The sequence below is a fragment of the Pteronotus mesoamericanus genome, unplaced genomic scaffold (genome assembly GCF_021234165.1).
Source record: "Pteronotus mesoamericanus isolate MK-2021 breed Mesoamerican mustached bat unplaced genomic scaffold, CSHL_Meso_final scaffold_167, whole genome shotgun sequence".
Classification (NCBI taxonomy): Eukaryota; Metazoa; Chordata; class Mammalia; order Chiroptera; family Mormoopidae; genus Pteronotus; species Pteronotus mesoamericanus.
In genome coordinates, this window is record NW_026555308.1 from 917,612 (window position 1) to 932,313 (window position 14,702).

Genomic DNA, 14,702 nt, shown 5'->3' on the forward strand with positions numbered 1-14,702 from the left:
ACGGCGTCCGCGCCGGAACTGCGTACACCCTCTCTGCAATTTGGTTGGTTAGGGCCTATCACTAGAGGGGACGGGCTCGAGCTGCCCATTGGCCCACTGGCACTTTACTCTGGCTGGAGGCGGATGGAGAGAGAAAGAGGAAGCCGACTGAAGGCTTGCAATCGGCAACAGGGATGGAGGTGACGGCGGGTGAGTGTGCGGTCACCTGAGGTAGAGGGAAGAAGTCGCCCCGCATCTGCTGGTCGGGACTCGGTGTGTAGCGAATTTGTAGTGTAGTCTTATTTGCAGTGAAAAGGAGACGCACGTGTACTTATGCGTGTATCGTCCTCAATTTATAAGTTTTCGTGTGACTGCAGCGCTGGTAGGGAACGTGAATACAGGGGTACTCAGGAAAGGGGACGTAGGTGTTTGTCGTTAAAAACACCGTATCTACCGGATTTATGCCATGGTTTTTTTTTTTGATTTGGCGATGCCTCAAGAAAACAGAAAGAAGTTTAAATCCAAGGATTTAAAAAGACACCAGAACGTCACATACTTTTAAATTATTTTGGGGAGTTTTATTCTAGGTTTCTAAACCTTAATACTTGAAAAAAAATGAAAGTTGTGTTGGATGGAATACAAGTGGGTATAATCAGATATGCAGAGATTAACCAAAATGGACTTTTATAATTAGCGGTTTGCCATATTATCTTTTGAAAGACCTCTAGTCTGGTACTTGGGTTGCTAAGCTCGTATATGGTGGATTCATCTATCAGATTGTAAGCATAACACTGAGGGGGGAAAAAAATCTGAAGCAGGTTGTTAGAATAAGGGCAGACTTGCTAAAAGATAAGGACAGCTTCTAGATTGATTAATGTTATTAAAAAGAGCTAGTTGCCTTTTTAACTAGGAGGAAATGCACATAAAAATAAAAAGGCCTAACCAGGTATGCAGGGGGGGAAAAAAAAGTTTGACCAGGAATCCCAGGCATCAGTTACTTGTATCTTTCTAGAAAGAGTCCTTACATACAAAGAATTACAAACTTGTCCAGTGTATCAAGTAATTGGGATTGGATTTAACCTTGGTTGTACTTGGACGAGACTGAGTGGGACTTGTATTCAGGAAAAGGGCTCCTCACTTTCTTGTGAGGGGAGGATGCTTCCAACACAGCCTCTCACAGGTCGTAGGAACTTGGTAGTTTACTTAGGAGTCAAAGGTTCTGTGGTTAACCTCTGAGGATTGTTGTCTGAGAAGCTCGCCTTCCAGTTACCAGATGAGAGGATGAGTGTCCTGTTTGATTCTCAGCTAAAATTTCCCATTCCTACCAGTAAAGAAAGTGAGTCATAGTGATTAGAAGCTTGACTGAATTAACTAAACTACGATCCAGATCTGGCTTTTCTTATGTGTCTACCTAAGCCCTCCCCTCTGTCTCAACAAAAGCAAAATTCATTCCTAAATACCTTTTGATGTTAAAGCAATTAATCTTTTAAATTGCTGGAGGGGTGACCTCAAGCCATGGTGTGGGGCTTCGTGTTTGCAGACAGTGATCCTGGTCGAGGTTGTGTCCTTTCCATGTCACCTTACAAGATATCCCAGCCCCAGGTGCTGGACGCGTATCTAGAAAAAGCATTGGCAAAAAGGAACTGCCCCAAAAGCCAGGGTAGGCACCCTCTGAGTTCTTCCTGGGGAGACTTTGGAGGTGAGGGCCTCTGGACATACCCTTGAGGGGTGGGTCAGGAGGAAGGACTGTATTTCTGTGTTGATTGCTGAGCCCTGTCTGCGTGTGCAGAGGGCAGTGGAGAAAGCAGCTTGTTGGAGGAATGGTGAGGTCCTGAGGGTGCCCGGGGCAAGACACGGGGGTATTGCAGAGGTGCTGAGGGTTGTGTGTATGCAGATGGTAACCACTGCAAGGTGCAGGGATTGGGTTGGCAAATATTTATTTGGGGCTCATTGGTAGGAAGAGAGCTGGGTGAGAGTGCTTGGCTGCCAGCAGGGGTCCACGGAGTTGTTAGGCCCAGGACCTGTGGGAGTCCAAAGAAGGCAGGGACATCCTCTGGTCACCCTTGTGTATCTAGTGTTTCTTAAGGCATGGCTGGCAGCCAGGTGACACCAACATTCACACACATGCATGACTGCAGCTGCTCTAGGTCCCCAGAGGTGTAAGGGTCCCTCCTGAGAACTGGAGTCCAAGGCTGCCTTGAGTGCCTCTCTGACCCCAGATGAGTGGGCTGGACACCAGCAGATCAGACCTGGGTTTTAGGAGCAGGGTGGGAGCTGCCCATGCACAGCGGTGTCTCATGGCCGTAATGAGCCCATTTGCGTTAGTCTCCATCTGTTTCCATTGGAATCAGCTGGGAGCCAGCAGGCTTTGGCTCACTGCATGTGTGCACACCGGAAAGAGGAGCAGTTTGGGGCATTGCAGACAAGAGTGGGAGCAGCAGCATTGGAGGAACCAGTGTGTCGGGTCTGGGCCCTACAGGGAGATGTCCCAGTGAAGCGGCAGGTCTCAGGACTGCCCTCGTCTCAGGACTCGGGACACAGGAGGAGGGACGTGGTTTCCCAGTGAGTGAGCAGTAAAGAGCATCTTTGTAAAGGGCCTCCTCACTTATCCTTCTGCTCAGAGCCTGGAAACTTGGCTGGTGTCCGGCACATCATCCTAATCCTCTCTGGAAAGGGGGGGGTCGGGAAAAGCACCATCTCCACGGAGCTGGCCCTGGCCCTGCGTCACATGGGCAAAAAGGTGAGCACCTCCCACCCTCAACCACAGTACCTGTTCCCTCCTGAGCCACTCCTGCCCCTGCCCCTTGTGTGTGGACATACAGGGAGGCCAGCTGGTTTCTTCCTGCCTTGGGAGACCCCTACACACCATGTGAATGTCCTGGCTCCTTGCAGGTGGGGATCCTCGATGTGGACCTGTGTGGCCCCAGCATCCCCCGCATGCTCCGGGCACAGGGCAAGGCCGTGCACCAGTGTGACAGTGGCTGGGTGCCCGTCTTTGTGGACCAGGAGCAGAATGTCTCCCTCATGTCCGTGGGCTTCCTGCTGGAGAAGCCAGATGAGGCTGTGGTGTGGAGAGGCCCCAAGAAGAATGGTAATGACCAGGCCGGGGACTCCACTGTCAGCCTTCCAGCCTCCCGCAGCTGATCCCTCGATGCTCAATTAGAAAGCCGAGCAAGAGGCTGGTCCTCCCCGCCTCACAGGCCTCCCGCTGCTCGCCTGACCAGTCAGGCCCGGATGCGGTATTCGTGTCCACGTGGCGGGCATGAGCCAGGACAGCAAGATGGCTACGTGGCCATTAGCAGTGGAGTCCCCTTCCCCAGGCAGGAAGGGTAGGTCTGCTCAGACCTGAGCCTGACCTGTGTGTGTTGGGTGTGAGGGGGCGCTAGGCTGGGCTCCTGTGCCTCTGCACCGCCAGGTGGCATTAAGCCCCCTCCAACCGGCACTGAGGCTGCAGGTGTGTCGGATCGGGCGCATGGTGGGCGCTGTTCCACTCATGTCATTTCTCAGGCTGTGAAAGCTGAGGTGTCCACTCGGCATCCCAAGAGGGTCCCGGCTCCAGCTGGCCTTTACTGAGGCCTGAGCAGAAGCCCTGTGGGGTGGGGTGGCCCCTGCTGGGAGGAAGGGGTGCTTGTGGTGGACAGGGCTGGGGGTGCCTCCCCGCTGCACTGTGTTCCCCCTGCTCTGGGTGAGGAGCAGCTTGGAGCCCTCCTGCTCGCTGAGTCTGTACAGATGGCTGTGCCCTGGAGGCTGGGTGGAGACGGTGGGTGTGGAGGACCCCTTTTGAGACCCCTGTCCTGCCTGGGTCTTTGCAGCTCTGATAAAACAGTTTGTATCTGATGTGGCCTGGGGGCAGTTGGACTACCTGGTTGTGGACACGCCTCCAGGGACCTCTGACGAACACATGGCTGCCGTGGATGCCCTCCGCCCCTATAGCCCTCTGGGGGCTGTCGTGGTCACTACACCCCAGGTACTGCAGAGTATCATCCTCTTTTCTGTGTGCCACCTCACCAGGGTAGGCACCTTTCCCTGCTCTTCACACTCATCTTGGTTACTGCTCAGGATCCCCACTGGCTTGTCCCTGTTCTTCCCTGGTTGCTAGGCGGTGTCAGTGGGGGATGTGAGGCGGGAACTGACATTCTGTAGGAAGACAGGGCTGCGGGTGATTGGCATTGTGGAGAACATGAGCGGCTTCGTCTGTCCACACTGCACAGTAAGTTGTGGAAAATTGTGGGGCAGTGACCCACGGGGGGTGGGGAGTGGGGGGTGAGCCTGGGGTGAAGAGGACACTGCACCGCAGCTCCCCATTCTGCTCCCTGGGCCCGGGCCGCACTCCCCAAGTGTGAAGAATCCTCAGGTGGACCCTGCGCCCCTCTCTTAGGAGTGCACCAACGTCTTCTCCAGGGGAGGCGGCGAGGAGCTGGCCAGACACGCGGGAGTCCCCTACCTAGGTGAGAAGGTCGGGGCTGCCCCTTGGCCTCTGCTTCAGGTGGTCCCACCTGCCTATGCCTGCACTGCCCAAGAAAGGGAAAGATAAGAACAACAATGTCCACTTGTCTTCCTTGAGTTCTGGGTATCAGTTCCTCTTTAATGCCAGTCCGAGCTGACCAACTGGAAAGAAACGGCCTGAGGAGAAGGCAGGCCTCCCCAGGCTTTGAGTGGGCCCACAGCTGATGGCCGCTGAGACCCCATAGGAAGCAGAAGGACGGCTGCAGCTCTGGCTCTGGGAACGCCTCTGTGGGCGTGGCCATGTGTTCCTGGTGCTTGCCTTGCACTTTCCGCAAGTGGACAGAGTTCAAGGTGGCAGAACTGGGCCTGCTGGGTGGGCGAGTGCCTGTTCAGGTAGAAATGGAGCCCAAGGGCCCTTGCAGGCACCTCAGCAAGAGTGAGGCTGATGGGTGTCCAATCTGGGCTAAAGCAGCACTGACAGCGGCTCCCAGGCAGTGGGAGGTGTAGGGACATGGCCTCCCAGGCCTCGCTCTCACCGCCTTGCCCCTTCCCGGGCCCCCTTCCCTCTGTCTTCACAGGCTCTGTGCCTTTGGACCCTGAGCTCACGAGGTGCCTGGAGGAGGGCCGAGACTTCATCCAGGAGTTCCCTCAGAGCCCTGCCTTTCACGCACTCTCCGCCATAGCCCAGAAGATTTTGAAGGAGACACCTGCTCAGCTCTCCTGACTGAGACGTCTCCTCCTGGTGCCACTGTGGGGCTCAAGCTCACAGACTCGAACCTGGGTCCGGGGTGTGGTTCCTGGAACCTACAGAGCTGGCCCATGGGGCTGTGCACCTCTCCCTGCCTGGGCCCTTTGGAGACTTTTCAGCACTTCGGCAGCATTTGGGCGCCAGAGCTGCTGACAATGAATGGTTCTGCTGGGTTGGTCTGTGGCAAGCCCCAGGGGACAGCGTGAGGTCCTAGTGCCATCACATTAGCTCTGGTGCCTGCACACACTCTCTTCATGTTGTATTCATGTGCCCCAGACTGACAGGCCGCACCTGATCCCCAAGTCTCCACACTGCCCACAAAGCTTGTGGGTCTAGAAGCCGGCAGGAACTTTGTCGTCCTCAGATACTTTGCTGCTGGCAGGGCTGTGAGCGACCATGATGGTGGTCGTGGACCATGATGGTGGGAGCACCCTGTGAGGTATTAACCTCAGAGGTGCTCACAATTAAATGTGTACCACCACCACGGTTACAGGTCTGGCATTTCTAGGTCATTCCACTTCGGTCCTGCCTCTGCTTTAGTGTATGGCTGTGTCCTATAGCGACAGTGTTCACTCTCAGTCCCGGGGCTGGGTCAGTAGTTCAGTTGTCAGCAGGCCCCTGAAGACGAGGGTGAGGATGTGTTTGAATGGAGTTTGCAGAGGAACCTGTCATGCCAGAGAATTGTGTGCGCGGGGGCTTCGGCCAGCCAGTAGTGCCAACTACAGCCCTACCCTCCACACTGCGGGGGCCTGGGGACAGAGCTAAGAACAGAAGGGGTGCGTGTGAAACGCGGTCAGTTCCGCGGCTCTTCTGTACCTTCCCCAGGGAGGCAGGAGAGAAGACCGTCTGGAAAGCCAAGTCAGTGGCAGGAGTGCCCCTCCTTCCAGGGGAAGAAGGGCTGTCGGCAGATAGGGTGTGGCCGCCCTGGGATGGCAATGGCAGGGGGGTCTGGGGGGGCAACCCCGGGTACCACTTCCTGGGGGTGTCGGGGTGCTGAGGGTGAGGGGATTGTGCCAAGAGGAGGAAAGTGCAGGGAGATGGAAGCAACATTAAGGGCTTTGGCCAGGAGGAGGTTCTGGAGGGGGGACTGCACCCACTCTGGCCCTGGTTGACACTAACTGCTGGGCCTCCTGGAGAAGAGGCTGCCTCAGAGAACCCGAGTCAGTGCCCTCTGCGCTCAGGTGGAGGCGGGCACCCTGGGAGGACCCGGGGTGGGTGGGCATGAAGAGGGTCCAAGCACAGGGAGGGAAGAAGAAGGGTGAGGGGCTGAGGCAGCCACGGGGTGGGCTGAGCTGACATCAGGAGAGGGTTCCACAGGCGCACAGGCTGATGCTTTACTCCCCTCCCCCAGCTTTCATCCCTGTGGTCACAGGCAGTGTTTATAAGATTGCTTTTAATGGATGACAGCTGGGGAGGGTTGTGCCCCCACCCCTCCTGATCTGGCCTTCAGGGACCAGGTCAGCACCCACAGGTCCTGAGCCCTTGGCCAGCAAAACCCCTGGGACTGTGTGTTCCCTGGGGGAGAGACCCCCCCACAAGTGAGCAGTGTGGGCCCTGGGAGCTGAGGGGTGGAGTGCCCACCAGGCTCCAGGGATGGCGAGGGCTCATTCCGACTCCACGGCTGCATCTGGCCTGGACAAGCCTCGATCAGCAGTGAGCAAAGTGGTCCTCACCAATGTCACGTAGGTCAAGTCCCGAGATGCCAGGAGGGCTGGCACAGGTGATGTTGTTGTAGGTATACACAGGTGGCTGGCGATCGTCCCCTTCTGGGACGGCCTGGACAAAACGGGGTACCACAGTGGGGTGCTGCAGGGCAAAGGCCCTCAGGGCCCGGAGGGGGCAGCCACAATGCCAGGGGTTGCCTTCCAGCCATAGGCGCTCCAGGCCAGGGGCCTGTGGCACAAAGGTCCGCAAGGAGTTGTTTCTGAGGCTGAGGTAGCGTAGCCGCCCCAGTGGCGAAAGGATGCTCTCCGGCAGGACCTCCAGGTGGTTGTACGAGATGTCCAGCCAGAAGGTGCGCTGCAGGGGCCTCAGGATTTCTGCTGACAGTGCCGACAGCCTGTTGTGGGACAGGAGCAAGTACTCCAGCTTGCTGAGGCCCTGGAAGAGCTGACTGGGCAGCTGCATGAGCTGGTTGGAAGTGAGGTCCAGTTCCAGGAGCTCGGGGAGCCCCCACAGGCTCTGCTCCTCGATGGCCGTGATGCCGTTGTTCTTGAGGAAGAGCCGGCGCAGCCCCGAGAGGCCAGTGAAGGTATGCTGACGGATGCGGCCCAGGCAGCTGCCCTCCAGGTGCAGGCTGTGCAGCTTAGCCAGGCCCTGGAACACTTTCACTGGAAGGTTCCGCAGGCAGTTGCCGGAGAGATTCATGACAGCCACATTCAAGAGGCCGAGGAAGGCGCCCGCCTTGACCTCCTGGATCTGGTTGTCATTGAGTGTGAGCACCTCCAGCTGGCCCAAGCCCTCAAAGGCCTTGTCTGGCAGCTGCTGGAGGCGGTTGTGGCCCAGCCGCAGCTCCTCCAGGAAGTGCAGGTCCTTGAAGGTCCGGGGTCGCAGGCTGGTGATGGCGTTGTGTGAGAGGCGCAGGACATGCAGGCCCAGCAGGCCTGGGAAGGTGTCCTCCTGGAGGCCACTCACACGGTTATGTGACAGATCCAGCCAGCGCAGGGCTTTCAGGCCCAGGAAAGCGCCCGGGGCCACGGCAGCAATAAGGTTGTGGTCCAGGTAGAGCTTCTGGAGTTTGGGCAGCTTGACAAAGATGTTGGCTTTGATGCTTCGCAAAGCATTCCTGCTCAAGTCCAGCTCCCGAAGCTCTCCAAGGCCATAGAAGAGAGGAGGTTGCAGGTAAGCCAGCTTGTTGCCTGCAAGTACCAGCTCACGCAGGTTGGCCAGACCCTGGAACACAGTGTCAGGAAGCACGGCCAGGCTGTTCCAGCCAAGATTGAGGTCCCAGAGATTGGCTAGGCCCTGGAAGAGTCCTTCATCCACCCTGCTGAGGAGGTTGTTGTTGAGGCCAAGTGAGGCGAGACCCGGTGTGTGCAGGAAGGTGCGGGCTGCAAGGCTGCGCAACTGGTTCCGCTCCAGGTGCAGATGGTACAGGTTCTGCAGGCCCAGCAGCGCCTTTGACTCCAGGCTGGCCAGCCCACTGCCCTGCAGATTGAGGAAGCCCAGGCCAGAGAAGTTCTGGAAGGCTGCCTCGGGGATGGAGGAGAAATTATTGCCATCCAGCCACAGGGCCCTGGTGCCGTCTGGGATGCCATCAGGCAGCTGTGTAAGGTTCCGGGAGCTGCAGAAGACGCTGAGCTCATCCGTGTAGTCATCGTGGCCGCAGGTGCAGACGGCCGGGCACTGCAGGCCCTCGGTGTCCCCTGGCACTTCGTGCTCCACTCCCTCCAGGCCACAGGGGCCTAGTGCTGCCCAGGAGACCAGCAACACCACCAGGGTCAGGCCTCCTGCAGGGAGAGGAGCTTGGGGAGAGGCGGCACTGAGGGGTTCAGGATGCGAACCCCTGTGCGAGTGAGGCAAAGGACGCTTATGGGCCTCAGCCCGTACGTGTGGGCCACCATTTAACTTAACACCTGGCCCACAGCAAGCCACTATAAAGAGAGGCACTGCTGGTTGAACTGGAGAAAGTTGAGACATGCGGTCACCCCACTTAGAAGCAAAAGGCAGGCAAATCAACTGGGATGTTCTCTGGCTCAAAACCATCACAGGATTAACAAGGTAGTGACATCTGTTCCAGAACAAACTGAGGACCGGGCACCTGGCAGTTAGGCCATGTGTTCATTTGTATCCCCAAGGCGGGACACTCAAGCCAGGCCAGGCTGCATCTGGGCCTGGAGGGAGGCATGAGCAAGAGAATATTCTGGAGCCGACCTGGGTGGGTGTGCACTTGTTGCCTTTGGGGGCTGGATGGACACGTTCAGCCTGCACCCAGGTACTTGGCCCAGCACCACTGTGGGGAGAGGAACAGTGCAGGCCTTGGTGGCAGGCAGGGACCCAAGACTGTCAACTCACAAGGGTCAGGTTTTGTCTCTGGACAAAGGGCGCCAAGCCACCCAGCCACAATGCCCCAGAAACGCTGCTGGGCACCGGGCTGCCCCCCACATTGGCCCATCCCTGTCCTTGGAGAGCTCGGGGTGTGACAGGCAGCAGTGGAGAGTGTCCTATATCCAGGTAGATGGGGCTAGGCCCTGAGATGGCACAAGATGGCAGTGGCTTGGCTTCCAAGTGGCTGAGAGGGCAGCAGGCCCTCGCCCAGCAGAGGATCCAGAGCGTGGCCCCAGGTGAGGGTGTAAGGAGACACCCACCCTTCCTCCCTTGTGTTGTCCTGGGCCCCTGGGCAGGGAGAGGAAAACGAGACCCTCTGGGGCCAGGCGCAGCTGCACCCTCCAACACCCCTGCAGTCCCATTCCCCCCAGGGGCTCCCAAAAGTTCAGGCTTTCCCAGAGCTGAGCCATCCCTGGGGGCTGCAGGGCCCCAGTGGGCTTGGGGACACAGGGAGCCTCACCTTTCCTCAGGGCCATCCCGCATGCAAAACAGGCAGCAGGTCTGCTGGGGGCTGGCTCTTCCTGCCCTCTGGATTTCCCCACCTCCAGGGCAGCCAGCACCCTGTCACAGGCCAACCCTTCCCCACTACCCTGGGCTCCATTAACCCCCTCCTGTCTGGTGGCCAGGTGCCCTGGGTGTAGATGGCACAGAGGGGAGGCTGGGAGCCGCATCCACCGTGAATCCACCCTCAGGGTCCAAGGTGGGCCATGGTGCAGCTCTGAGAGGCAGCAGGGCCCTGCTCTGGCTGCACCGCCTCCTTCCCGCCCAGGCAGACAGAGTTGGGCCGGCAGGCAGGTGGGGGGTGGGGGATGGGGGCGCCCATTGGAGCAGCCTGTGAGGGGCTGGTGCTTGGCTGGTTTGGAGAATCCCGGAGAGGAGGCCCCATGCTCAGCTACCCTGGCCACGGATGGGCCTCCTTGGGCAGCACCTGGGGCCCCTCCACTGAGCAGATGGCCGTTTGAGGGTTAAGCAGGAACCACCACATTTCCCAATGGGCCTGCCCATCTGCCCTGGCATGCTGACCACCCCCTTCCCATTTCCTAACAGCCTGGGTGGGGTCGCCCAGCCCAGCCTTGGCTTTTTCTGTGACCTCAGGGTCAGCTGGTGTCTGGCTACTGCCCCTCCCCCACTCTCCTAAAAATGCCTGGCAGAGCCCAGCCACCTTGTGTTTGCTTTGAACAGGCAGGCACTACTTTCCCTGGAGGAGAATGGGGCTGGCCTGGCCTTGGGAGCAGCCTCTGCCTGCTGGGAGCCTCTAGGGCTGTCCTGTAAGGCTCCTGTGGGGACACGACCACCCCCTTCCATACATAGGCTGCTGGGATGTGTGCCCAGTGCCTGGCCTGAGGTCAGCCCCAGGTCAGGAGATAGAAGAAGGTGACGGCTGGCAAGGCTGTTGGAACCAAGGGAGTCCCACCACGCCCTTATCCGCCAGCCCCCGTCTCTCAAGGAACAATCTGGGGGACCCTTCGTCTGGCCGTCAGCTGCACCTATCCACCGGGGTCCCTCACTGCCTCGGTTGGTGGGCCTGTGTTTGGAAAGGACTAGAGAAGGCACAGCTGGGTCTGGGGAGAGCAAGGCTCGTTGAAGTTTCAGGGACTCTCAAATGGAACAGGTCTGCGTCCAACTGGATGGACAGTGGAGAGAGGAAGAGGTGAGGCAGGCGCAAGCTATCGGAATAGACCCCTGTGGGCTCTGAAAGCTCTGCCTGGCCGCTGGGTTGGCTACTCACTGGGCCCAGGGGCTGGAACCCTCACCCTACCCCTCCCCTGCCTCACCAGTGGTAGGGTAAGGGGAGGCGGCTTTATCTCCCTCCCTTTATTGAGCTTTGATATTTTTCCAGGTCGGCTCTCAGCTTCTGAGAAATTATAGATCTGCCAGGGAGAAAGTCCACACCCAGAAATTTACAGAGTAAACACACATTTACACAGTAGAAAGTGCAGACTCAGCAGGAGCTCTGGGGCCTGTGGGGCCTCTTCTGGAAGGTTCCCCTCATGGATGGCCCTCTGTGCTGGAGAATGAGGCTGGAGCAGGGTGCGTGTAGGTAGGCGCGGAAAGGAGGGTTAGTGGTCCTGTCATTGAGCATTTGAGGGTTGGGACAGGGAATTCCTGTGACTCCCAGTCGAGCTTGTGTGTCTGGGAGACCTTCACAGGATTTTGGCAGCTGAGTTGGGCATTTAAAAATCTTCCTCGAGTTCAGCAGTAACATCAGTGCTCCATATTCTGAAGAGAACAACTCTGCCACCACTGCCTGGGTAGCTCTGGTGCCTGCTCCCCGCTGGTGGCTTGACTGGTCACTGCCCAGCCTCTTTCTAGTTGACCAGCTGAGGGTCTCCCTGAGGAGTTCTGGTTTGTCTGTTTTGATCTTCCTGTAAATGGTGGTACACAGAAGCACTGGGTCTGGCTGCTTGTCAACACAAGTGTGAGGTCTAGGAGATTAGCCAAATCTGGCTAGAAACAGCTGTCCCTGTGTTCTCATTTGGGGACAGCTGTTTCTAGCTAGATCTGATGCATTTATCCACCTGCCTAGGGACATCAGGACATTTCCAACTGTCAGTGCTGCTGTGAGGCTTTCGCGCCTGTGTCTCCTGGGGGCAGAGATACATTTCTGTTGGTCCTGAATGGGTGTGTCTTAGCAAGTGAGGCCAACCCTTGCTGGGTACATAGGGGGCCACACCCTGCTGGGGCACCAGAGGCATCCTTGACACCATATGCTGCTCTGCCTGTTCTTATCCTGGAGGGGAGTAGACAGTGGGTTTCCTTGTTCTGTGTCTTCTCCATCACCAACTGGACGGCAGCTCCTCAGAGGCTCACTGGCTGGTCCATTGTCCTGTCCTGTAAAGTGCATTTTTCAATTTGGTTATCTGTCAAGTCTGACTTATAAGATAAGCCATTTGTCAGGTGTGTGGGGCCCATGTTTTCTGCTCTGCAGTTTGCCTATTTTGTGCTCTTTATCGTGGTTGTGGCAAGAGTTCTTAATGTAGTGTCATAAGATATTCCTTAAGTGTTACATATTGAACTTGATTTCTCAAATACCACATTAGCCAAAAAGTTGGTTTTGTTTTTTCCATCCGATGGCTCTAGTAATGCTTAGTTGTCTATAACTTCATTTGAAGCATTTGTTAGATTGTATTGTGTCAGCTGTCATATCAGTGTGCATTTTTAAAAAAACATCAAAATTGGTGAATTTTTGTACAGCCATTTTAAAATTGAAGAAGATATGCAACATTTTTGGTGTATTATGCTTTATTATTTCAAGAAAGGACAAAATGCAACTGAAATGCAAAAAGAGACTTGTGCAGTATATGGAGAAGGTGCTGTGACTGACTGAACGTCTCAAAAGTGGTTTATTAAGTTTCTTGGTACTATTGATATTTTGGCCAAATAATTCTTTGCTGTGGGGCTGTCTTACGTGCTGGAAGATGTTTAGAGCACCCCTGGCCTCTACCCACTAGGAGTCAATAGTGGGAGATAGCCAACACACTCAAAATATCCAAATCAATGAAGTTATTGCTAAAAATGAAAAATGTATCTTTTATGGAAAAAAATAAACAGACTTTTTGGCCAATCCAATACCAATAGTAAAGACAGAAAAAATCAGCCCTGGCTGGTGTGGCTCAGGGGATTGAGCACCAGCCTATGAAACCGAAAGGTCGCTGGTTTGATTCCCAGTAAGGGCACCTGCCTAGGTTGGAGGCCAGGTCCCCAGTCAGGGGTGTGCAAGAGGCAACTGATCCATGTTTCTCTCCCTCCCTCCCTCTCGCTAAAAAAAAAGTAAAAAAACAACAAAAAGAGATGGAAAAAATACAAAAAGGTTTTTCTTATGTAGTCCAATTTACCAAACTACGGTTTCAAGTCCTGTTTGGCACTTGACTTTAATTTCTCCTTGATAGATTCTTAGGAGTGGATTGCTGAGTCATGTAAAGTTTAAGTCTAATTTTAAAAACAAACAAACAAACAAACAATTTTCCACTCAGTGGCACCCACTGAGCAGATGGACTCCTCTCGTTTGTGCACCTTGCTCAGCTTCCTCTGCAACCATGTCTGACAAATCTGATATGGCTGAGATTGAGAAACTCAGTAAGTCGAAATTGAAGAATACAGAAACACAAGAGAAAAATCCACTACCTTCAGAAGAAGTGATTGAACCAGAGAAGCAGGCAAGCAAATTTTAATGACACACTACTAGGATGCACTGTACAAGCGTTGCTTTATTTCTTTTAGCTGTTTAACTTTGTAAGATACAAAAAGGGTAGATCAGTTTAAATGACTGTGCTGCCCCTTTTCACATCAGAGTACTACTAACAATGAAGGCCGCACCTGCCTCTCCCATCCACCTCTCCGGCTGGCAGGGAAGGAAAAGAACTTGCATGTTGGTGAAGGAAGAAGCGGGGTGGGACAACAGTGAAATGTAGTCCAAGTTGGTCCAGGGTGTCCTGCAGGCTGTAAAATGCTGTTTAATCAGAGTGCCATTTTTTTTTTTTGTTCAAATGATTTTAATTATTGGAATGCACAATTTTTTAAATATGCAAATAAAGTTTTAAACCTGAAAAAAATTAAACTTTTCCAAAGTGACTATAATATTACAAAGTATAAGACTCCAGTTGTTCACATCCTCACCAACTGGTATGGTCAGTCTTTTTTTCAATTTTTAGCTATTCTAATTTTAATTGTGTTTTCTCTGACAATGTTGGGCCCTTTTCAAATGTTTATTGGCCATTCTTATACTTTCTCTGGTGAAAAGAAAACATGTCTGTCTGTTCAAGTATTCTGCCCATTTTTTAAAGAATTTGTTGATTAGAGAGAGAGAGAAAGAAACATCGACCTGCTGCTCCACTCATCCATGCATTTATTGGTTGATCCCTGCAAGTGCCCCAACTGGGACCGAATCCTCAACCCTGATGCTCCAACTGAGTACCTGGCCAGAGCTCTTCTGCCCATTTTTAAAGATTTTATCTATTTTTAGAAAGAGGGGAAGGGAGGGAGAAAGAGACGGAGAGAAACACGGATGTGTGAGATACAGAGATCGGTTGCCTCTCACAAGCCCCCAACCGGGGACCTGGCCTGCGACCCAGGCATGTGCCCTGACTCACAGGCCGGCACTCGGCCCACTGAACCACACCAGCCATGGCAAAATGCTGTCTTTCAAGGTGCAAGTTTTTAACTTTAATGAAGTCCAATTTATCAATTTTTTTCTCCTTTATCCAAAAGTGGATCACACTTTTGGAGTTGTGCCTTAGAAACAATACCTAACCCAAGATGACAAAAAAGTTTTCCTGTTTTCCTCTAAAAGCTTGATTACTTTTAGGTTTCACATTTAGGTCTATGGTCCAATTCGGGTTATGTGTGTAGTGTGAGTTAAGGGTCTAGGTTCCTTTTTTACATACAGATACCCAACTGTCCCTACACCATTTGTTGAAAAGACTATCATTTACCCTACTGAAATGTCTTTGCATCTTTGTTGAAATCAGTTGACCATAAATAT

At 54.4% G+C, this 14,702-nt stretch overlaps 2 protein-coding genes across 3 annotated transcripts; one reads left to right on the forward strand and one right to left on the reverse strand.

Moving 5' to 3' along the window:
* Positions 1-77: 77 nt before the first annotated feature.
* On the forward strand, positions 78-5,642 carry NUBP2 (NUBP iron-sulfur cluster assembly factor 2, cytosolic). Of its 2 annotated transcripts, none has more exons than XM_054589386.1 (7): positions 78-252; positions 2,601-2,719; positions 2,872-3,070; positions 3,792-3,946; positions 4,079-4,189; positions 4,358-4,427; positions 5,004-5,642. In XM_054589386.1, the coding sequence occupies exons 2-7, from the start codon at positions 2,708-2,710 to the stop codon at positions 5,147-5,149; spliced, it is 693 nt and encodes a 230-aa protein (XP_054445361.1). In that variant the 5' UTR covers positions 78-252; positions 2,601-2,707; the 3' UTR covers positions 5,150-5,642. The 2 variants fall into 2 exon arrangements, with proteins under 2 accessions (XP_054445361.1, XP_054445360.1); XM_054589385.1 differs by having other exon boundaries at positions 78-189.
* Positions 5,643-6,441: 799 nt separating this feature from the next.
* IGFALS (insulin like growth factor binding protein acid labile subunit) lies at positions 6,442-9,826 on the reverse strand. Its single transcript, XM_054589370.1, has 2 exons — positions 9,681-9,826; positions 6,442-8,622 (listed from the first exon to the last, which is right to left on the reverse strand). Exons 1-2 carry the CDS (start codon positions 9,694-9,696, stop codon positions 6,821-6,823), a joined length of 1,818 nt encoding a protein of 605 aa, XP_054445345.1. The 5' UTR covers positions 9,697-9,826; the 3' UTR covers positions 6,442-6,820.
* Positions 9,827-14,702: the final 4,876 nt, after the last annotated feature.